The 23,903-nt window shown below is 37.5% G+C and overlaps 1 protein-coding gene across 12 annotated transcripts in view; it reads right to left on the bottom strand.

Moving 5' to 3' along the window:
• RNF111 (ring finger protein 111) overlaps positions 1–23,661 on the bottom strand; it is an 84,127-nt gene extending 60,466 nt beyond the window's left edge. For 4 of the 12 annotated variants that reach the window (XM_046653992.1, XM_046653994.1, XM_046653999.1 and 1 more), the window contains exons 1-2: positions 23,323–23,629; positions 22,374–22,420 (exon numbers count right to left, since the gene is read on the bottom strand). In XM_046653992.1, coding sequence (XP_046509948.1) covers positions 22,374–22,420; positions 23,323–23,331 — 56 coding nt within the window. In that variant the 5' untranslated portion in view covers positions 23,332–23,629. Of the gene's footprint in view, positions 1–4,192; positions 4,260–22,373; positions 22,421–22,983; positions 23,198–23,322 lie in introns of those variants that run through there. The other 8 variants (XM_046653995.1, XM_046653997.1, XM_046653993.1 and 5 more) reach the window with 7 other exon arrangements.
• Between the last annotated feature and the right edge of the window lie 242 nt (positions 23,662–23,903).

Raw genomic sequence — 23,903 nt, 5'->3', positions numbered from 1 at the left:
TGCTGAAACATGGCAAGAAATAGCAGTATCTAAACAATGTTTAGAATGTGGGTTTTTGGTGTTTGTTTTCTTAATGGGAGAGAATAAGATGCAGTCAAATCATCAAGAAGTGATGCCTCTGCTTAACACAATTTAGAAAGATTTAACTGAGGAGCTTCTGGCAGGAGTAGGCTGGAGGGAAAGCCAGAGACCAGGGAGAAAGTCTTGCAGCGACAGGGGCAAAAGGCGGTTTTAGAGGTGAAGGGTGAAGTGAAGTCTGAGGCAGGGCAGGCAAACGTGAGAGTCATTTAAGACAAAGAACTAAGATACGGAAACAGGAAATGAAAAGCCAATGACAATTCTGAGGCCTCTTGATTGGCTATCTGGAAGAAATGTAAGTCACTGTCATTCAGTTCTGGATAACTTGATTTTGAAATAATAGTAAGACAACCAGATGGAAATATGCCTATATCAGATCTAAAAAATACAGATTTTAGCATTATCTTCTTGGAGGAAGATAAAAATCACTAGAGTCAATAAATTACTTTCATAAAAGTGAAGTTGTGAATATAGAGAACAAACAGCTAAAAGCACTGGAGGGTATCTAATAGAATGCAGCAAGAAAAACACAAAAACAAAAAAACCTAGAAAACAGCTAACAAAGTCTGAGAAGAGAAACTCTGAGAAGACAAAGCCCGGGAAGCCTTTCTCCCTATTTATTAATCCTCTCCTGACTTTTACATTTTGACTAACCAGCAAATCTCAGTAAAACATCTCAGAACTGCTCTCACCAGCTGTATGAATCAGTGCTTCCCAAATATTTTCCTGTCATGATACACCTAGAATATTACATTTGTTGGGATATCTACCCTAAGTAGATAAGGCAGCTCACTACAAGATGCCAGCCCTGGGGCTCCAGCCACTGAGGGCCCTCCCTTGACTCCTTGAGCGCTGAGGTGATCATGGTACACTAGCTGAAGAGCTCTGCTCTAAATTCCTAATCCCTTTCTTCTGTAAACACTCTTCCAAACAATGATTAATTTTATACCAATCAAACCACTTGCCTTTGCTTTTAGGCTACTGCTATGTTTTTTAAATCATCCTGACCAGTATCAAATATTTTTAATTGAAAGTTTTTTTTTTTTAAATTCTCAACTAGACCAATAACTACCCGGCAATTCTTCTTTATACCTACTTCCCCATTCCCCATAGTAAAGGACCCAAATATTTACTTATTTCCTGAAGCCCTATACTCTTTTTACATCCTCTCATTTTAAGCAAATGACTTTCTTACTCCAGAGAAAATAGAGACTATTAAGAATAAATTCTAACATCTTTCTTCTCTTTACCCAATCTCTAACTTTTCTGTTTATATCAGGACCCACACCTTATCAAATATGCCATCCTGTATTGGAAAAGATAGATAAAAGCATCTCTCTACTCAAAAAAGGACTTAAATTGGCAACTTTATGCTGTTAAAGCAGCCCAACAAAAAGCCACTATAATCAGTTACTTATTGGATTAGCATAACTTCATATTCTTTTGTACCTACTCTCCCAACATGGAAGAAGGAAGGGAGGAGGGAGGACTGGTTTACCAAGTCAAGGGCTACATCCCCAGAATAGACCAAACGTGAGCCAAAATATCAAAATACGATCTTGAAGCCTTCAACGATTTTTCAGAGCAATGCTCAACAAGAAACTAGAACAACAAACTGCAGAACACTACAGCAGTATGCCGTTCTGGAATAAATGCTATTTTTTGCTGGTATCACACTTGGCTTTAAATCTCATACTCCCACCCAAGCAAATATTCATGTTAAAATATGGTATCTTTCATAGTTCAGTTACTTATAATTCCCTTGCATAAAATACTCTTCAGTCTTATCATGTTGTTCAAATAACTCCCCTTTTCTCATTCTGTAAGGAAGTAATAGATACTCCATTTCTTTGGAAGCCAGATTTCCAGTAACTTCACCTCTTGGGAACACAGCCTAAAGGAAAATGATTCTCTGAAGCGTCAAAATAATTGTCAGAAAGGCCACATGCAATTCAATACTCAAGAGATTATTTTATTTTACAAATAATTCTAATAAGCTTAGTTTTCTGGATTCCAAGCAGAACAGACTATTAGTGGTAGCACCTAATAACAATTAAGAGAGAACAACTAAGTCACTCGTCCCAATAACTAAAAAGAAGGCAGTTTGCTTAAACATTATTTATGTGAAAAGATTCTGAGGGCAACACTGTAATACAACAATGAATAAAAGCTGATATTCAGAATCACAATTCTGAGCCATCCAGAAAACACTGTTCTCAGTAAAATAAATGTGCATATAGAATGTTTCAGGTATATTTACAATAATATGGTTAATAATTTTTAGTTACTTACTAGGTTAACATGGTAACATGCCAAATGTGACTGACAATATTATCTGTTTTTATTGAAAATGTACAAAATAAGATGAAAATTTCAACAGTGCAAAAAACTGCATATAGATTCATAAAAATGGTAAAAGAAAATTTGAAAATAGGCACACTTGAAAATATACACATATTGAAAAATATGAAACTATCTTCCTAATACGCAAAGAGCTTCTTCAAACTGATTAGAAGAAAAACATAGGTGACTTCTCTCATCTATAATGTATTTTTATTCTTTATGTTCTTTGTATTTTGAGAAATTTATAAAGTAAAATAACTAAATGGGGGGAAAAAAGAGAGACTCAGGTTTGTTATGTAAAAACTTTGGTGCCCAGTGGGTGCCAATCCTAAAATCTAAGTATAAATAAAATAAATAAGCTAAATATAAGGAGGAGGACAAAGGCTGAACCATAGAATTTTTTTTTTTTTTTGAGGAAGATTAGCCCTGAGCTAACTACTGCCAGTCCTCCTCTTTTTTGCTGAGGAAGCCTGGCCCTGAGCTAACATCGTGCCCATCTTCCTCTACTTTATACGTGGGGAGCCTACCACAGCATGGTGTGCCAAGCGGTGCCAAGTCCACACCCGGGATCCGAACCGGCAAACCCCGGGCCTCCGAGAAGCAGAACGTGCGAACTTAACCGCTGCGCCACCAGGCTGGCCCTGAACCATAGAATTTTTAAAAGATAAGAAATTGGGAAATTCACGGGGCCGGCCCCGTGGCCGAATGGTTAAGTTTGCACACTCCTCTTTGGTGGCCCAGGGTTTTGCCGGCCCAGGATTTTGCTGGTTCGGATCCTGGGAGCCGACATGGCACCACTCATCAGGGCATGCTGAGGCGGCACCCCACATGCCACAACTAGAAGGACCCACAACTAAAATGTGCAACTATGTACTGGGGGGATTTGGGGAGAAAAAGCAGAAAAAAAAATTTAAAAAAAAAAGATATTTGGAAATTCAGAAAACCTTGTGAATATCACTGGCTCTTCCTTCAAACTGTTGTGACAAGGACAAATTCTGCTGTTCTGACTAAAACCTTTTCTTAGAGCTGCAACCGCTATTTCAAATCAGGTTTTGGAAGAGAATTCAGCAATAAACTCTTTCTTAGATCCAACTCCATTCATTTTCTAACATGTTTAATAAAGTTTCAAGGCAGAAATACATTTAAAAGCTCCAATTTCCATTACTAACACCCAACCTCCAGCCAAAGCAATTGGAAAGGAACTCCACTCTCTCTCAACCTTCACCTGCCCTGACAGTCTACAATCACCTGTAGGTGACTTATACGATTTAAAAAAAAAAAAAAAAGCCAGCATTATGGGAAAAGAGAGGTAAAGCTGGAATAACAGCAGTATGGCAAAATACTACAATATTATTGATGACAATATCAATGATGATGACGATGATGAGGGAGAGAAACAGGCTCTAGGAAGTCTGCAATTCCCGTTAGCGGAAGTTCTCAAATATACCCCTTTGTCTGTGGCAGGTTTCCTGATGACACCCTTTCTTCTTGCATCCAAAGAGCTCATTTTTTCTGAGGCTCAGAAAAAAACAGAAAAATCTAATGATGTTTTCCTACTTGCCTGCCCCTAAAACAAGCATACATTCCTTCTAAAGCTTTCTAACTTAACTTTTCTATATTAAACACTTAGAAGTGCTTTTACATTGCTACTTCTTATGACTCCACAGCAGAAGACGGAGTGAACACACATAGATACTACCAAGTACTACGATACAACATGTGATGCTGAAACCCCTTCACCACTCATCCAAATAGCCAGGTTCAGACTTACCAGGCATTCTGCATAGGAACTGAAGAGTCAAGTAAACAGGGCACAGGGACTCAGCACTCAGATTCTGATTTTTAATACTATTAATACCAATAAAAGGAATCAGCACTCCTTGGAGGAATGGCTCATTCTAGGGCTGTGGCAAGGAAAATACAAGATGAGCCTGGAGCATCCTGCAATGTCAGAAAGTAAGGAACACAGAAAACAGAAGGATAGAGGCATGTCAAAGGGACACTGGAGCCAATCTGAAAGAGCTTCCAATGGTTACAGCTAGAACAATTGTAGCAACAAAATACATAACATAGGGGCGGGCCCCACGGCTAAGTGGTTAAGTTCCAACGCTCTGCTTCAGTGGCCCAGGGTTTCGGCAGTTCGGATCCTGGGCGTGGACCTAGCACCACTGAGAACTAGAAGGACCTATCACTAGAATATACAACTATGTACTGGAAGGCTTTGGGGAGAAGAAGGGAAAAAAAAAAAGATTGGCAACAGATGTTCACTCAGGGCCAATCTTTAAAAGAAAAATTAAATAAATAAATAAATAAATAACATAGTATTGGATTCTAACCCAAAGTATAAAATAAATATCCATTAGTCCATGCTGATATAAATAAATGATTGAAAAAATAAATTAGTGGGAAAGAAGAGACAAATTTCCTTATAGAAAAATTCCAAATGATTTATGTAGATACATCCCTTCCAGGAGGTGGAGCTTAACAACTTGTCCCTCTTTAGTGACTTGCTTCCAAAGAAAAGACTAAGGGTGAAAGAAGAGTAACTTCACAGTGGAGAACCCTGGCAAACACTACCTTGGCCGGGTGATCAAGGTTAATATTATCAATCATAAGTCATGTTGCTAATAAGGGAACTTCACCTCTGTGGTATTCTTCCCCAAAACTTACAACTCCCACTTAAAACAATGAGAAAAACATTAGGCAAACTCAAATTGGGGGTTCTACAAAATACCTGACAAACACACCTCTAAACCATTAAGGTGATGAAAACAAGGAAAGACTGAGAAACTGTTGAGACCAGAGGAGATTAAAAAATATCTGTAGTTAATAGCAATGTAGCAATGTTGGTTTCTTAGTTGTGACAGATGTACAATAGATAAGATATTAACAACAGGGGAACTGGGTGAGGGGTATATGGGAAGTCCGTGTACCATCTTTGCAACTTTTCTGTAAATGTAAAACTATTATAAAATAAAAGCTTTATTTAAAAAAAAAAAAAGGGAAGGGGGCTCTAGGGTATTATTTGCAAATTTCCCCCAATCCCTAGGAAAGGGAGGAGACAAATGAGCGACAATGGAGCTTACCCTGATCACCATCCCCTCACTATCGCCAATAATATCTTCAAAAATCTTACAGTGGACCCTTAAGGGAAGGCAGGAGTGGGAATCTAAAGCTGGGATTACTATGGGAAAAGAAAGGGCCTAAAACCATCTGGTTGCTCCACCGGGATAACAAGGCATCTATCTGTATGCACTGGGAAATTATGTGTAATTTATGAAATTTATATAGAGAATTTATTGAATGGTGTCACCTTTCCAAATTACCACCAAGAATTTGGCAAATAAACATGTTTTACTTGGGTTGAAATGTTCAGCAATCATGCATTAAAAGCCAATATGTACACAAAGCATACATGTGCCCAAGAGAGTGTGACTGTGTGTGTGTTTTACCAATTTTTTGTGACATAAAGAGTAAAGGAAAAAACCTATTATTAAATGAGAACAGCTAGGTAATACTTCAAAGCACTAAGGGCTACAGGGTCTTAATTATTAAATGCTACAATTACCTAAGTGGGAATTAAGACAAAACACCAAAATTAAACCACTTGTGCTTATACAAGCTGGGAAATCTTTGGTCCCAACTTTGACAACCTTGGTTTAGTGTTGGACCTTAAGAAATCACCTTCATGGGGCCGGCCCCGTGACTGAGTGGTTGAGTTTGTGAGCTCCGCTTCGGCAGCCCAGGGTTTTGCTGGTTCGGATCCTGGGCGTGGATATGGCGCTGCTCATCAGGCCACACTGAGGAAGCGTTCCACAGAGCACAACCAGAAACACTCACAACTAAAATATACAACTATGTACTGGGGGCAGGGGTGGCTTTGGGGAGAAGAAGAAGAAAAAAAAAAAAAAGGAAATCACCTTCACCTGGAACATATGCCAAATCAAAGTATCCAAGTGTTATGGACTGAACTGTGTCATATGGTGAAATCCTAACCCCAAATATCTCAGAATGTGACTACATATAGGGCCTTTAAAAAGGTAATTACAGTTAAATGAGGTCATATTGGTGGGCCCTAATCCCATCCCACTGGCGTCCCTTTTAAAAAGAGGAAATCTGGACACACACACAGACACAGAGAAAAGACCATGTGAGGATACAGCAGGAAGGCGGCCATCTGCAAACCAAGGAGACAGGCCTCAGGAGAAACCAAACCTGCACACATCTTATTCTTGGATTTCTAGTCACCAAAACTGTGAGAAAATAGCTTTTTGCTGTTTAAGCCAGCCAGTCTGTGGTATTTTGCTATGGTAGCTCTAGCAAACTAATACATGTGCAATAAACATTTCCTGAGTATCTTAAATGTGCTAGACTGTCCCAAATATTGTACATACAAAGGTGAACACAGCAAAGATCTGTCCTTAACAAGTTACAATCTAGAAGTTAGGGGACATATCGGTAGGTAATTGAAATACAGTAAGTGTTATGATAGAGGCACGCACAAAAACAAATTTAGAGTACAACCTAATTTGATTCTGAAAAGGAGTGTACCAGGGAAGCTTTTCCAAGAAGCATAAAAGGAGGTCTGCCCCATGGCCTAGTGGTTAAAGTTCCGCATGCTCTGCTTCGGCAGTCCAGGTTCGCAGGTTTGGATCCCAGGCATGGACCTACTCCACTCACCAGCCATGCTGTGACAGTGTTCCACATACAAAAAAACAGAGGAAGACTGGTGCAGATGTTAGCTCAGGGCTAATCTTCCTCAAGCAAAAAAGAGGAGAATTGGCAGCAGAAGTTAGCTCTGGGTGAATCTTCCTTGGCAAAAAAAAAAAAAGGAAAAAGAGTGAAATGACTAAAAAATGAGACCTGATTACCCTATTTTCCATGATAGAGGTTCTCTGAACTACATATTTAATGATGAAGTACATCTACAAATATATAAAGCCAATTATCTGAAAGACTGAAAGATAACATATGATCTTCTGAGAGACAATATATAATTTTCAAACATACCATTACACTTCAAACAACTATTTGTTAGAATTCTTATTAGGAAGAAAAGGGGAAAAGACTAGACAAAGGTCTACAGGATTACAAAATTTCCCCCAGAATTTGTTTCAGCTTAATAATAGAGGGAGAAATCTACTTTACAAGAACTAAAACCCTATCTTCTCTCTTAATCCTCAACATTAACACTAACCTCCCGACCTCTCTCAGGCAGCACAGTGCCAACTTCACTACCCTTCAGGACAAAGAGAAGAATTATAAGCTATAATACACTTGAAAGTTAAAACAGAATAAAGATCAACCCTAAAACTTGTCTAGAAATGCGTAAATGATCAGTAACATAAAACAAGCTGTATAATTAAAAATTAGCCTACAATAGGCATTCCAAAATCTGTTTTTAGCCATGATTTCATGTGAAGGCATAAATGGAATGTTCACCATATTCTCAAATGACACAAAGCTGAAAAGGAATAACATATAAACTGAATGACAAAATCAGGACCTGAAAATAAAACCTTAGAATGATTAGGAAAATCACTTAAAAATAAACACTTTTTAATATAAAGTACTACAACTAAATTTACCTTATATACAGATAAAGACATAGGGGAGGAATTTTTAAAACTATTTTTCACTGAATAATTTGCCCAAAGTCAGTAACTGGGTAATATTCAGAGACGTTCACTCACCAATGCTCCAAGTTCTAATTTTGGTCTATAAAAAGGGAGCATATGATATAACCATCTTTTTCCAGACTCAAATATCAAAAATTTCTGGTCTGAATTTATATCACGTTTTAAAGACTTTTTAATAAATCACCACCATCTGGTCACTTTTGTAAAAGCAGAATGGAATAAAAAAGAGTTCTACTAGCATCTCCCCTCATAAATCAAGGATTATTCTCTAGCTATAACCCTAAAATCTGAACAAAGAAATCCCCCCAAACTAATAAAATGGAAAAGTAAAATGTATGACAATAATCATACAAAGCACAGAAGGGGAACAAATAGATGTAGATTGTTCCAAGTTTCTTACATTATACATGAAATAGTCTATTATTCCTTGAAGGCAGACTGTGAAAAGTTAAAGATGCATAGTGTAAACCCTTTATTTTATAAAAAAGTAAAACAAGTATAGCCAATAAGCCAACAGTGGAAGTAAACTGTAACACGACAAAACAAAACAAAACCTAAAAAAACTCAAGCCTAAAGGGGGCAGGAGAAGAAAAGAAAAGGAACAGAGAACAGATGGGACAAATAAAATAAAAAAAGTAAGATGAGAGATTAAAACTCAACCATATCGTAACAGGATGCTGCTGGCAAAAGGATAAACTGGAGAGTCCAGAAATAGACTCATACATATCATCAAATGCTTTCAATAAGAGTGCCAAGATAAGAGGGAAGGAATAGTATTTTCAACAAATGGTGGTGGAACTAGTGAAGCATGTGCAAAGAAAATCTCAATCCCTACCTCACACTGGACACAAATTAAGTCAAAATGGATCACAGACTTAAATCTAAAAGCTAAAACCATTAAGCTTCTAAAAGAAACATAGCAGAAAATTTATGTGATCACACCATGGGCAAAGATTTTGTAGAACACAAAAAACATTTTTTAAAAATTCATAAAACTTTATCAAAATGAAAACCTTCTGTTCTTCAGAGATACCATTAAGAAAACAAAAAGGCAAGCTAGCAAGCTAAACACAAAGAAAATTACATGTATATATATGTAGTGTATATGTATATATAAACACACACACACATAACTTGAATCCAGAATATATGTAAAACTCTTAGACCTTAATAAGCCAACCCCCATCCACCCCAGCCCAAAAATAGGCAAACTATTTGCGTGTGTGTGTGTGTGTGTGTGTGTGTGTGTGTGAGGAAGATTGGCCCTAACATCTGTTGCCAATCTTCCTCTTTTTGCTTGAGGAAGATTATCACTGAGCTAACATCTGTGCCAATCTTCCTCTATCTTATGTGGGATGCTGCCACAGCATGGCTTGACCAGCAGCGCTAAGTCCACACCCGGGATCCGAACCTGCAAACCCCAGGCCCCCGATGCAGAGCACGCGAACTTAACCACTACACGACCAGGCTGTCCCAGAAAAACAATTTTTAACATTTCTCAAAACATACACAAATGGCCAGTAAGTACACAAAGAAATGCTCACTACCTTTAGTCATGAGGGAAATGCAAATTAAAACCACAATGAGCTACAACTGCAAACCCAATAAAAGGCTAAAAGTAAAAAGACCAAAACCACCAAATGTTAACAAGGATGTGGCACAACTGGAACTCTACACACAACTCTTTGGCAGCTTCTAATAAAATTATACATACATCTAACCTGTGATTCAGTAATTCCATGCCTAGGTTTGAAAACATAGGTATACGAAAAGATTTGCATGTTAATATTCACAGTGTTACTCATAATAACCAAAAATTGAAGGAACACAAATCTCCAACAAGTGAATGGACAAAAAAGTTACGATATATAGATACAATGGGATACCAAACAGCAACAACGACAAAATAGGAACTACTGATACACATAACACTATAGATGAATCTCAAAAACATCCTGCTGAGGAAAAGAAATCAGATACGTAGTATCTATATGATTCCATTTATAAGAAGTTCTAGAACAGGGAAACCTAATCTAAGGTGGAAAAAAATCAAAACAGTGGCGGTATTCTACAAAGGATAGGGGAAAGGACTGAACAGGAAGTGCATGAGGGAGCTTTCTGAGGTGATGGTAATGTTCTTTTTCTCCATAAGAAATAGGGTTACACAAATGTATACATTTGGGAAAACAATAAATGGTACACAAGATTTGTGCATTTCACTATATGTAAATTTTACTTTAAAAATAGAAAACTGTAAACAAATACTCAACTCTAGTTAATGATATGGAAGCTGAATTTGTTCAGGGGTAAAATGAACTAATGCCTGCAACCTACTTTAAAATGAAAACAAACAAACAACTCACCAAGATGCTTTAGAGGAACCACGAATAGATGGATAGGTGATAAAGCAAAAATAGTAAAATATTAATTGTAGAATTTAGGTGATGGGGAGATGCGTGTTCAACGTACAATTCTTTCAACCTATATATGTTTGAAATTTTCACAACAAAAGGCTTGAGGGAAAAGATTTGATGAGCAAAAGAAGTCAGACACAAAGTATATTACTATATGATATTATTTATATGAAGTTCTAGAACAAACAAAACTAATCCATAACGTCAAAAACCAGATCAGTGGGGGCTGGCCCCGTGGCCGAATGGTTAAGTTCACGCACTCCGCTGCAGGTGGCCCAGTGTTTCGTTGGTTCGAATCCTGGGCGCGGACATGGCACTGCTCATCAGACCACGCTGAGGCAGCGTCCCACATGCCACAACTAGAAGGACCCACAATGAAGAATATACAACTATGTACTGGGGGGCTTTGGGGAGAAAAAGGAAAAAAATAAAATCTTTAAAAAAAAAAAAATCAGATCAGTGGTTGCCTGAGGCAGGCGATGGGGGTGAGAGCTGGCAAACAAGCAGGAAAGAACTTTCCAGGGTGAGAGAATGTTTTACGTCCTGATTGGGGTGCTGGTTACATGGACATATACGTTCACCACAACTCATTGAACTGGACAGTAAAATGTGTGTCTTATATTGTATATAAATTATTCCTCAATTAAATTGATATTTTAAATAAGTTTACTATAGAAAATCTGGAATAGACAGAAAAAGCAGAGAGAAATTAAGTCCCCCTTCCCTAATTACACCATCCAAATAAAATATCACCATCCTTCCTTCTCTTTTGACAAAGGCCATGCCCTTTGGAGGTAAAAACACTCACTGTTTTCCTTAAAGGCAATACAGAAATACGGGTTATGCCCCTGAAACCTGGAATTCCCTTCTCACGTGACTCAAAATCTACTGACTTAAATCCCTTCAGCCCCATCACTACTGCAAGTCTTTAGCAAGTTATTAACCCTTCTGTGCCTAAATTTCCTCATCTGAAAAACGGAAATATCTACCTCAAAGAGTTGTTATCAAAATAATGTATGCACATGCTGGCTTTTATTATTGTTTTTAAAGTTGAAGAGTTAAGCAGCTTTTAGAAATCATCCTGGCAAAAAAGTCCACAAGCTTTCCCCCTGAACTCTTCCTTTTTTATTTTTTGCAGGCCTTCAATTCTCTAGTACACCCACCCCCAGGTACTCTATCTTATTCAAGTGAACCTCAAATTCCTCTTGAAGATCAGACCAAAACCCTGACTTTTTATAGCCATGAAGCAAAGGTTGGGGTAACAAAATAAATAAAAATAAAATGGAAAACCAGATTAGGAAATATGGCAGCTGCCCTGAGAATATAAGATCTAATGTGGTGAGCAAAACTGCCCAAGGAAACAATTTCTCCTTGAATGAAGTCCAACAAGTTTATTTAGATAAAAGTTGTTTTGCTCTACCTAAGTGATTCAGGTCAAAATATGTAACCTGGAGGATATTAATTAAAGAATGAGAACAAGAGTCACAAGAGAAAAACCAGGAAGAGGCACTGACATTTTAATGACTGCAGGTAAAGGCATGTGAAAATTGGATCAGGGAGAACACCTCTGGATAAAAAGCACACCCAAAATGTGAATTCAACTATATAAAGACAAGAAAAAAATCATTTAAACTATGTAGATTATGTTTGCCATTCTACTCAATGATTATATGCCCAGAATGAACACAAAAAGATAAAATTTTACTATCCTCTAGTTGGTCTCACTTCCCATGTGCCTCTCAGGATACGAGCATCTCATTGTGCTGTCAGATTCTAATGTTTAAAGCATTTATTTTTCCCACAACACGGACCATAAACACAGCTTACTACTTCATCTGGTGTTTAACAATGAAACGTGATTTGTTCCAATACTGAAGGAAAAACAGTCTGTGTTGGACTTTGAGAGACTGTGTCTGCATTTTCTATTTTATGGACAACTTTAGGGATTTCCAAGATTATTCTGACAAATGACATTTCTGTCTTCCTTGGATCTGTGTATTCGCACAGCAAAGTGAAAATCCTTGTGGCAAAAAACAAAAATAGCAAGCTGTTAAACAATTCTAGGATACTGGTTTGGGGAAACCAAGGATTTATTATCCTGTATGCTCATGTCAGCCACTTTATTCAAAAAGCTTTTTTAATTTTTTTTGCTATCAGTCACTACTCAAAGTGATAATTAAGAAGATAATTAAGATGCTACTCTGACCCAAAGAATTTCATATTCTAGATCAATACAGTAATCCTAACCCTAATGGGGAATCCCATACATGTAAGTCTAGCCTACACACATTTACTAATATACTTTTTGGGCAATCTTCAGAATTTTGATTTCAGTACACATAAACTGTGAGTTCTTCCTTTTAGGGATAATTAGAAAAAGAGGCAACTGAGGCTTAGTAAAGATGATGAGAGAGAAAAGAAAAAGTATTTTAAATTGAAGTTTTTTCAAGATAAAGGAAAATAACTAAAAAGTAAGTAGAGGCCTTAGAACTGCTATCAGTGAAGGAAAATATTCATTCATACTGGAAAAAAATGGATAAACCCAAGAGTCTAGGAAGAGAGTTTCAGAAAGATCAACTCAGCTACGGCAAACAGGATAAGTACAAGTTAGGTTATTCAAACTTTTTCCATCCCAAGCATCTGGGATCAGACCAGGATCTGGAAATGCCACTCAGGTAATAGAAATTAATTTTACAGTAGTTCATTAATATTTCAGAAGATACAGTATCACTGATAATACATTAGCTACCATTTATTCACTTATTGTTTTCATTCAATAAATATTTATTGAGAGTCTTTTATAAGCTGGGCACTGTTCTAGGTACTGGGATCAGTCATGAACAGGATAGAGAAAGTCTTTGCTCTTATGGAAGTTACATACAAATGAGGACAAACAAGACACAGATAGACAATTGAGATCATTTTAGAGAGAAATATGTGCTATTGAGGAAACACAACAAATGGTAAATGTTGACCATCAGTGGGATCCTCGCTAAGAAGCTAAAGACCTGACTCATGAGAAGGAACCAGCCACCAGTCAGCCAAGCCACACAGTTCTGGAGGAAGAGCATTCCCAGCAGAGGAAACAGTAAGGAAAGATCATGTGGCAGGAACAGGCCTAACAGATGCAAAGAACAGAAATAAGAGGAGTGGGAGGAAAGGGAGAGAGCACACAACGGGATCAGAGGCAGTCAAGGACTAGGTCAGGTAAGACCTGCAAGGAACTGGGTGCCATGTTTTTATTTCATCTTATCCTCACTAAAAACTATTATCTCCAGGGAACTGAGCATTACAGAAGCTAAGTGAAGTGCCTAAGGTCTGACACAAATATCTGGATCTTAATTCTTATATAAATTACTGGTTTTGGTCTCTCTCTTTTTTTAAACTAAATGTATAGTTATGAGGGCTTTTACATGATCACTCACAACTTCAGTTCCCACGACTTTATTTTTACATAAGATTATTATGTTACTCAACCACACTTTCTTCTATTTACCACAGAGATTTTCAGAACTTAGCCTCCACAGTGAGAGAATGCTAAGGTTCTAGTAAACTGTAATAACTGCTGCAAGATAAGGACCAAATACTATGGGAAAACAGAAAGGAGAGCTATTGATTCAGGAGGAGAAATCTCACAGAAGTTTACAAGCTGGTCCTTAAAAGTAGGATTTCCGCAAGTGGAGAACAAGGACAAGAGCCTATCAGAGGAATGGCAGGCAGGAAGATGGTTACAAAAATAAAATAGCCAGTTGCATCCAGTACTATATGTAGTTCTTTAAAGAAATGTGATTTCATAGAAAATACAATTAGGGGCGCAGCCCCGCAGCCAAGTGGTTAAGTTCACGCGCTCTGCTTCGGCGGCCCAGGGTTTCACTGGTTCGAATCCTGGGCACGGACATGGCACTGCTCATCAAGCCATGCTGATGTGGCATCCCCCAGGCCACAACTAGAAGGACCCACAACTAAAAATACACAACTATGTACTGGGGGGCTTTTGGAGAAAAAGGAAAAATAAAATCTTAAAAAAAAAGAAAAAGAAAATACAACCAAATTCAAGACAAATCACATTCCATAGATGTTCTGTAATAAAAATCTTCTATCACATGATTTTCTTCACTTAATATGACTACTTTGTATTAAAGAACAGTAAAGTGAACCTATTCACTGCATACATGAAAAGTGTACTCATTCACATATTTAAATATGATTTTACCACTAAGAGTTGGGAAGAGCGCCTAGTTCCATATCAATAATGTAACTTGCTCCTGGTAAAATTCTCATAATTATCAAAAGTAGAAGTTCTCATTTTGTCTAAACATGGTGAATTATACACATATCTTTATCTCGAATTCCCTTCCAATCTCCACCAAAGTGACTGTAAAAGAAAATTTTATAAAAGCCACCAAAAACAAAAAAAGGGAATAGCAAATAAGAGATAACAACAAAATCCTATCATCTGAATGATAGCAACTACAGAAAGAGAACAAAGGATAAAACAACTAAGAAGTTATCAAAGCTAATACAAGAATATTTCCTAAAACTGAAGAGCATAAGCCCTTGCTACCTTTGTCCTCAGAGACTACCATTCTCCTCATCCACTCCACTCCAGCCACAACAGCTTCCTGGTTATTCCTGGAGCAGGCCAAGCATGCTATTGCTATTCAATCTGCCTGGAGTGCTTGTCCCCCAAATGTCCATAAGGCTCTCTCACTCACTTCCTTTAGGTCTGTGCTCAAATGTTTCCTTATCTTTGAGACCATCCCTGACCACCTTATATTTAAAAAGCTAACCCCACCCCCATCTTCTTTTTCCAGCTCAGTTATTTCCATAATCTTCATCTGTAAAATTTGTTTTCCCACAAGAGCCGATTTTTTCTTTTCCTCATTATGAAAACCCAAAGCTTAGAACACATAGTTGGCATTCAATAAATATATGCTGAATTGTTATTCAAAATAATCTAAAATTGTGACAAAAATATATTGGGAGAAAGAGTGAAGGGAGAAGAAAGGACTCATTTTTCCACAAGCAGTCAAAAGATAATGCCTAAAACTGGTTCGTCCTCCAGTTGACACAGCAGTTCTCAAACTTTCTGATTTCTGAACCCCTTTACACCCTGAAAAATAACTGAAAAAGTTTTTATTATACGGGTTATAGATATCGATACAATATTAGAAAATAAAGTTGATAAATGCTTATTTATAAACAGCAACAGTAAAACCATTACATGCTAATATAAGTAATGTTTATGAATATATTTTCCAAAAAAATTGAGAAGAGTGGCACTGTTATACATTTTTGCATATCTTTTTAATGTCTGCCTTAACAGAAGAAACCTGGATTCTTATATCTGTTTCTGTATTCAATCTAATAAGAAAATCCAGCTTCATATGAATATGTAGTTCAAAAAGGGAGGAGTATTTTTTAATAACCTTTTCAGATAAGTGTGGATATTATCCTCTGAAACTATACCAAAACTTAAGTGTAATTTTATAAAGGTAAGTTGCAATGTGGAATCTAAACCCCTATCAGTGAAACTTTTCATACCATTTCATTAAAAACACATTCTTCTTTCTTGCACTTCAGTGATCTTTCACCTACAACATGATTTTGTAATATCAGGCATAGGTCATTTGAAAAAAGTTGGTCCACTGAGTTACATACATCTTCCAAACACTGATATATTTCATTATACAATAACAACAAAAAAAAACACAAACCACATTTGTTACTATCAACATCAATTTCATCAGAAAAGTCCTAAGAAGCTGCCAAGCTCACAGTGGCAGATACATTTTCCAAAATTCTACTTTTTTGCTTGAAAGCCTGAATTTTATCTTGGCAATAAATTCTGTCAGTTGTTTTGCCTGAAGTGACAGGCTCACTTCATTTATTTTTGAGAAAGTATGTACAAATACCCAAGTTTAAATAACTATAGTTCACTCTTTCAAGTAAAAATAGTGTTCCATGAAAAAAGCAACTAAATAAAGTTTGCTAGTTCATCTCACAACTCAATTACACAAGTATTTTTCTTCTAGACAAGCACCATATTCTGCTATGCAGCAGAAGCACCTTGTAACATTCTTCCCATTTTGTGACATGAAATACTAAAAAGACATGTACTCAAGGGTCAAGATAAATAAAATTAACAAGTTTTATTGCTTCATAAAGGACATTCTTAAATGAAACTGGGGTTTGTTTTTTTTTTTGGTTTTGTTTTTTACTGTAAATGTATAGTGATGAAGAACATAATGATTATTAGTACAGTTTTTGCCACTGTCTTGCTATGCACTGCAGGACCAGCAGTTTGCACCACAGTGCAAATGTCAACATAGTTAAGTAGCAAAGAATTTAGTATTATTATGAAATAGTTTCAACCTAGCAGACTTTCTCAAACTCTTGAAGACCCCCTCAAGAGTCTACAGACCACACTTTGAGAATGCTGCTCTAGAGAGATATATAAAACATATCCTCTTCCTCTTAAGGAGCCATTTCTTTAGGGAAAAGTATTGGGTAGCATGAAGAGAGGGATGGCAAGGAGACTTATTTTTCCCTGTACACCCTTTGTAGCTTGTGAATTTGGTACCATCTGTATTACTTTTATCTTAAAAAATAATCTTTTAAAAAACAAAAAATGCAAACTGACATCAAAAGTGGCTAAGTATATGGCTAAGTAGACATATAAGCACACTATTTAGAAATATAAAGGTAAATACCAGAAAATAATTTTTAAGAGCTGAAAGTGCTTCCACTTAGGAAGTGAAACTAGGGGATAAAGAGGGGTGGCATAGAGAACTGCTGTCTTTCATTGTAAGCCTTTTGGAACTGACTTTTAAAATCATATAGATACTAATTGGTTTAAAAATAAAAATCATTCAAAATATTTCCTAGAAAAACACTTATAAGTTAGGTTTAAAAGATAAACAAATAAAGCAAATACCCAGGCACGGGGAGAAAACGGCTGTGAAATATACCAAGATGTAACAGTAACTGCCTGGAATAATGTCTCTGAGTTTTCACTCATATATGAAATATTCTGTATTATAATTTTAAAATTTCACTTAAAAAGCTAGCTAAAAAGCAACAATTTCCTTCAGACTAGAATATCTGATGACTTAGTTAAAAACAATTAAGTACATAAAAAACCCTAAAATCCTAAGTTGTTTTTGAGTTTAAACCTTACATACAGACATACAAAGTAACACAAAGTAAAATAACTTTTTATTTTTTCTTCTATTTTGTTTGGACATAATTAAGATCAAATCAGAACTTACCTAAAAAAGAAAACAAGAATAAAATAGCTCTTTTATGGTAAATGTAATAAATTGCTAAATCTTATGTAATTATTTCATAATCAAAATCTTCACAGAAATATAAACCCACTACCAAAATCTAATTTAAATTTAGTTTCTCAGAGGATGTCCTGATCCAGGAAAGAAGAGATTATTTCTATATATAAATAGACAACTCAAAAGCAAATTGGACTCCCAACTAAAAGGAACCAGGGCTCTTTGGGGAATGACTGATTCCAGGACTGAGAAAGGAAAGATACAAGATGAGCTTGGAACACCTTGTTGTGCCAGAAAGGAAGGAAATACTCAAAAAAAAATTATGAAGACACAGAAGCCAGGGTGGAGAGGCTCCCACTGGACAAATCTGGGACAATCTGAGCATCAAAATAAATAAAGGCAGTAATGGATTATAACCTATTGAATAAAAAAGGGAGTACATAAGTCCATATTGATAATAGATGGAAGGATGCTTCTTCCTTACAACAGAATGCCTATTGATAAAGTGGAAGACTCAGAAAATAACCATTTCGCAATCATTAAAGTAAAAATCAATACAGGCAAGAATCATCAATGGATGCTAAATCCAGGAGAGGAACTTGATGAGGATTCAGAATATTTATTTAGAAGCAGGATATCTGCATTACCTCAAAGTTATCCCTACAGATTGCTTAGTAGGTACAAGGGAAAAATAATAACTATATTGTGAAGAAACCAGACAACACCATGACCAGGTAATTAAAAATTAACATCACCAATGAAGGGCAGACCAATGACACCTGCTTCCTTCCATATCATACTCTAAGGAGGATATAAAATCCCTGGCTAGGGATGCATAACCTGAATCTAATTATGAGAAAACATCAGACAAATCCAAATTGAGGAATATTCCATAAAATATATAGCTTGTATTCTTCAAAAATGTCAATGTATTAAAACAGAGAGGCTAGGGCCGGCCTAGTGTCACAGTGGTTAAGTTCACACATTCTGCTTCGGCAGCCTGGGGTTCACCAGTTTGGAACCCAGGTGTGGACATGGCATTGGTTGGCAAGCCATGCTGTGGTAGGCGTCCCACATATCAATAGAGGAAGATGGGCATGGATGTTATCTCAGGGCCAGTCTTCCTCAGCAAAAAGACAAGGATTGGCAGCCAATCTTAGCTCAGGGCTAATCTTCCTCAAAAAAAAAAAACAAAACAAAACAAAACTGAGAGGCTAAGGCACTGGTTCCAGATTAAAGGAGACTAAGGAGATATGACAACTAAATGCAATTTGCAATCCTGGACTGTATGCTATGGGAAAAAAATGCTATAAAGGTACAAATATTATTGGAATGAACTGACAAAGCTGGAATAGGGGCTATAGATCAGATAAAGATATACTATTATCAATGTTAAATTTTTCTGAATTTAGTAACTGTACTGTAATAATGCAAGAGAATACAATAAAAGTGAATCTTTAGAGACAAATGGGCATAATACATGCAATTTACTCTCAAGTGATTCAGAAAAGAGAGAATGAGAAAGCAAATGTGACAAAATGTTAAAAACTGGTAAATCTGAGTAAAGGGTATTTAAGAGTTCTCAGTACTATTTTTTTAATTTTTCTGTAAGTTTGAAACTACTTAAAAAATTAAAATAAAGGCAAATTGGGATGTCAAAAGGTGGTGAAAACAAGTGATTTATTCACATATGAATAAGGGAAATGACTACAACAGTGACACAGACTGGCACATAGACCCACAGTGAACTTCTTAAATTTTCAATTCTCTAGAAAAAGAAAAATATTTTTTAAGTAACCATATAAACAGTAAAATGCTGATCCTGTATACCCTCAGGGAAACATAGAAATCTATGATTTCATGTAACACAGCCCGCACTGAGGGACTCTCCCTTCCTCCAGCAAACCATAAGCTCCTCATAGGCAGGCCTTCAGGTCCTGATCTTTGTCGTTACTTAAGCACTGACACAGTGCCTGAAATACAGAACTCACATTTGTTGAATAAATGCTGAATGTTTAGAAAGAGGAACAAAATACTGCATTTTATCAAAATTGGGAGGAAGAGGGAGAAAGGGAGAAGACATCTAAATACAGAATAATTTTTTTAAAATATGAACATTTTCAAACCTCACAAAAGCAGACCACAATATTATTAATACCCACATACCTACTACCCCAACCCAACAACTATGAAGATTATGCCACACTTGCTTCATCTAACTCATCACCACCCCCCTTTTTTTCGCTCTGAAGTATTTTTAAACAAATACCAGACATCTTATTTCTCTTCCTCATTCTTCAGTCTCTGTCTCTGAAAAATACGGGTATTTTCTTACATAAACATAAAGCCATTATCATCCCTAACAAAATTACTGATAATTCCTTGATATCACCTAATACCCATCCACATTCAAATTTCCTCCAAAGTGTTTCAAATATGACTTCCCACAATTGGTTTGAGTCAGGATTTAAACAAGGTCAACATGTTACATTTCGTTACTACACATAAAATGTGTTTAACCTTTATTTTTACACTGTTTATCAGCAATCACAAAAAAGTCTAACAAACTAAACAATTAATTTACACTTGTAGATTCTCCAGAATCAAACCCAATCTAATCTAAGACATTTGTTGTTCCCTTTGTCTGTAGCACTCTTCCTCCATATCCTTACTCCGGCTGATTCTTTCTAGTTATTGATCACAAGCCATGTTTTACCTCTGCAAAGAGGCTCACCCTAACCACTCAACCCATAATAGGGCCCCACTTCCATTCATTCTCCATTACATGGTGCTATTTTCTTCATGGCACTGACCACTACCTAAAACTATTCTGTTTATTATCTGTTTCCCCAGTAAAATGTCCACTCCGTGCAGGCAGAGTGCGTTCTTCACTGAAGACCGAGAACAAGACATTCAATAAATACTTACTGAGTGACTAAATAATAATGCAGTACCTCTATTTAAAATGTAAGCTCCACTTAGTATTTGTTTTAAACATTTATAGCTCACTCCTCATGCAACGATACAAATCGACTACCTGTAGAAACCTGGGCCAGCTGGTACTAAGAATCTGTGGGATGAAGGAAAGGAAGAACAGAGATGTAAGGTATCAAATGCCTTTACTGAACAATGATTAGTTTTCTGAAAGAAAAATTATTCAGGATGATTTAAAGAGCATTACCAGGAGTAAAACAAAAGTTTCATTTTTTTAGGATCATATGAGAGCTATTAAATCATGAGTAATATCTACAATGGGGCAGCAGTAGTATCTGGAACAACAAACATGGAGTCATCATAGTTTTCTTCCCTAATATATACATATCATGAAGGAATTTATACTCTCAGTATAATATTTCCTTCTGGGGATCGGATCATGATGAATACAACACTGAATACCAAAAACACCTAACTCAAAATACAAACCATTACATTTGAGACCTAGAGAAAACTAGAGTTATCTATCCCACACTTCTCATTTAACAGTTGAGAGAGATCTGAAGCCCAGGATGGTTATCAATAAAGTCAAAGATCTAATGAACAGCAAGCGATGCTAGATCTAAAATCCAGGTCTCCTGTCTCTAGTCCTATACTGTCTCGTAAGATAATGTCACATAGAATGTTAATGTCAAGTTACAATACACTTTAATTACGATCATTTTGAGTAGTCACTTTTTTTTTTTTCACCTATTGAAGTTCTAGCCCACAGAGGGAAAAGTCAAAACAGGGCCAAATATAATTATGCTCTAAGTAAAACACGTTACAGAATCCCTCTTTGACAAAATAATAAAAGAAATGTATAAAAAAATCTAATTGGCTTGATTCAATAGTTTTTATTCCACATTTTAAATTAAGTAAAAATAACTATTTAAGAAAATTTGCCGACTATTCCTTTGCTTTGGATGTGTAAATTGCTGTTCTCTTAAACATCAGTGTAGCTATTTTTCAATTATCTGTAGAAATAGAGTATCAAAGTGAAATTTGTCAAGCTGTAACCTCCACTATAATGCCTTTTTCACTAAAATGAAATTCTGATTATATCTTTCTTCAAAAACCAACTCTAGTGAAAGAACTAACATGCAAGTGACCAAAAGACACCAAACAAAAGGGGAAAAGTGACAGAAGAATCCACACAGATACAGCATCCCTGAGAGAGCAGGAGAGACTCAACTCTTCCTAGTTTTTCCTACAATATTGTTTAGACCAATTCATAAACACCCTCACCAGTTTTGAGAATACTACTCTGAATGTTGGGCAGCAAACAGACGAGAGAGATGTCATTTGTCCAAGGTTAAGAGGCAAGAGATGGACAAAAGCAAAATAATTCAAGACAAAAAAAGCACAAAACAATTTAAGATTATTTTCAGAGTAATGGGGCTTCTCTCATCCTATCTATTTTGTCTCACAAACACAACCAAAGACTACTGTATATGAAAAACAACATGGTTTATATTGATATGAAAATTTTTACTAAAAAACAAAGTGTAGATCCTCACCCTAATAAGGCTAGTAAAATCAGTATTATAGAACTCCTATGTAATACTGAAATCACATTCTAACATTTGAAAGCAATGACACACACAAAAAAACAACAAAAAAGGGAAAAGAAATGGAACCTTAGCTTATCTTTTCCACAGTCTGTTCTTTTTGGTTGAAGAGGTCCCTAAAACAAGAAAATTAAACATAAAATATCAAATGAAGTAAAGTTAGGATTAAGTCGGGTTCAAAAGCTGTAAGAACTATAAAACGAAGTCCATGTCAGCTGGCATCTCACCACTCCAGAGTTCTAAATTCATACTGCACATAAATCAAGAAACAGGAAAGCATACAATACAATGGAGTCACCCCACGCTACAAACATGAACAAACTAAATGAATACTCTACACTTCCTGGTATTTTTTTAAACGTTAAAAACTTAGATTGGGGTTAAGAAGTATCTGTACAGATCTACAACAACCTATTTAAGAACTACTGTGACAAACCTCTATTTCTGCAGTATAGAACAGACATTTCTACTACCGCATTATCACTGACTCTGATAAATCACCTACGGATAATAGAAATATCAAGCTCCTCTGAATGACCCAACAAGCCAACCCTATAGCAAATCTGACGCGCCTGTTATTTCTGCCGCTCCGCGGACTACGCTTCCTTGAGCCCAGACGAAGGCAACTCCCTACCCGGGGGAGCTGACCCAGCGCCCCCAACACCCCGGGGCGCGTTACCTTCAGCACTCCATTGTCAAATCGCACTCCCACGCCTCAGTCCTCAGCCCCCAACCTAAGACTCTCGGCAGAGTCGAAAAGGGGAAAGAAATCCCCGCACCCACACTCCCCTACTGTGGGGTGTGGGTGTGTCTGTAGAGAAACGCTTCGCTCAAACACAATTAAGCCTTCCGCGGAGACCCAGACCCTAAGTCACTGCGGGGCCAGCACTAACCGGCGGGTCGCGGACCCTAGCCTTCCGCGGCCGCAGCCCTTCCTCTTTCTCCCCTCCGGGCCGGCCCCTCCCCCGTTGCGCGCACGCGCGGCCTCCAATCGATCCCCTCCCCCCTGGCCCCTCACCTTAATCATTAGCCACCCTCTTCCCAGGGTCCCGGAACCACTGGCCCGGGAAGGAAGACAGGAGATACAAGGGGGGGACGAGGATGCGTCGAGGGCCAGTGATCGGCGCCTCAGATCTCGGCCTAATAGGCCCCTATAGTCAAGAGCAGCGTCTGTCACCGCCACCAAAACTGTACGAGCGGCAGCGCCTGGTTCGGCCCAGCTCACCCGGCTTAGGTTCAGAATGCCTAATTTGGCCCCACAGGAACTCCTTCCCCGACGCTGCGGGCGTTTCTATGCTGCGCAGACCGAACACCTCGCCACCGTCCCCGCCACTGCCGCTGCTCTCCTGCCGCCGCCGGCGCTGCCGCCGCCTAACCAATCCCTCTTCTACCGAGCGAGCACGACACTCGGGCCTTTACGACAGTCCGGAAAGCGAGAGCGCAGCAGCCTTCACGCCTCCATTAACATCGGTTTGTTTCTGCGCTTGCTCAGATTCTGGTTTCTCCCTGTCCCGCCCCCTCTTCGCCGGCCCTCCCCTTTTGTACTCGCTTTATCGGTCGCCCGGCGGAGCCGAATGGTGTCATAAAGCTCGCTATTTT

The sequence above is a fragment of the Equus quagga genome, chromosome 2 (genome assembly GCF_021613505.1).
Source record: "Equus quagga isolate Etosha38 chromosome 2, UCLA_HA_Equagga_1.0, whole genome shotgun sequence".
Taxonomy (NCBI): Eukaryota; Metazoa; Chordata; class Mammalia; order Perissodactyla; family Equidae; genus Equus; species Equus quagga.
Note: the sequence above shows the minus strand (reverse complement) of the source record. Positions and strands in the feature narration are given on the sequence as shown.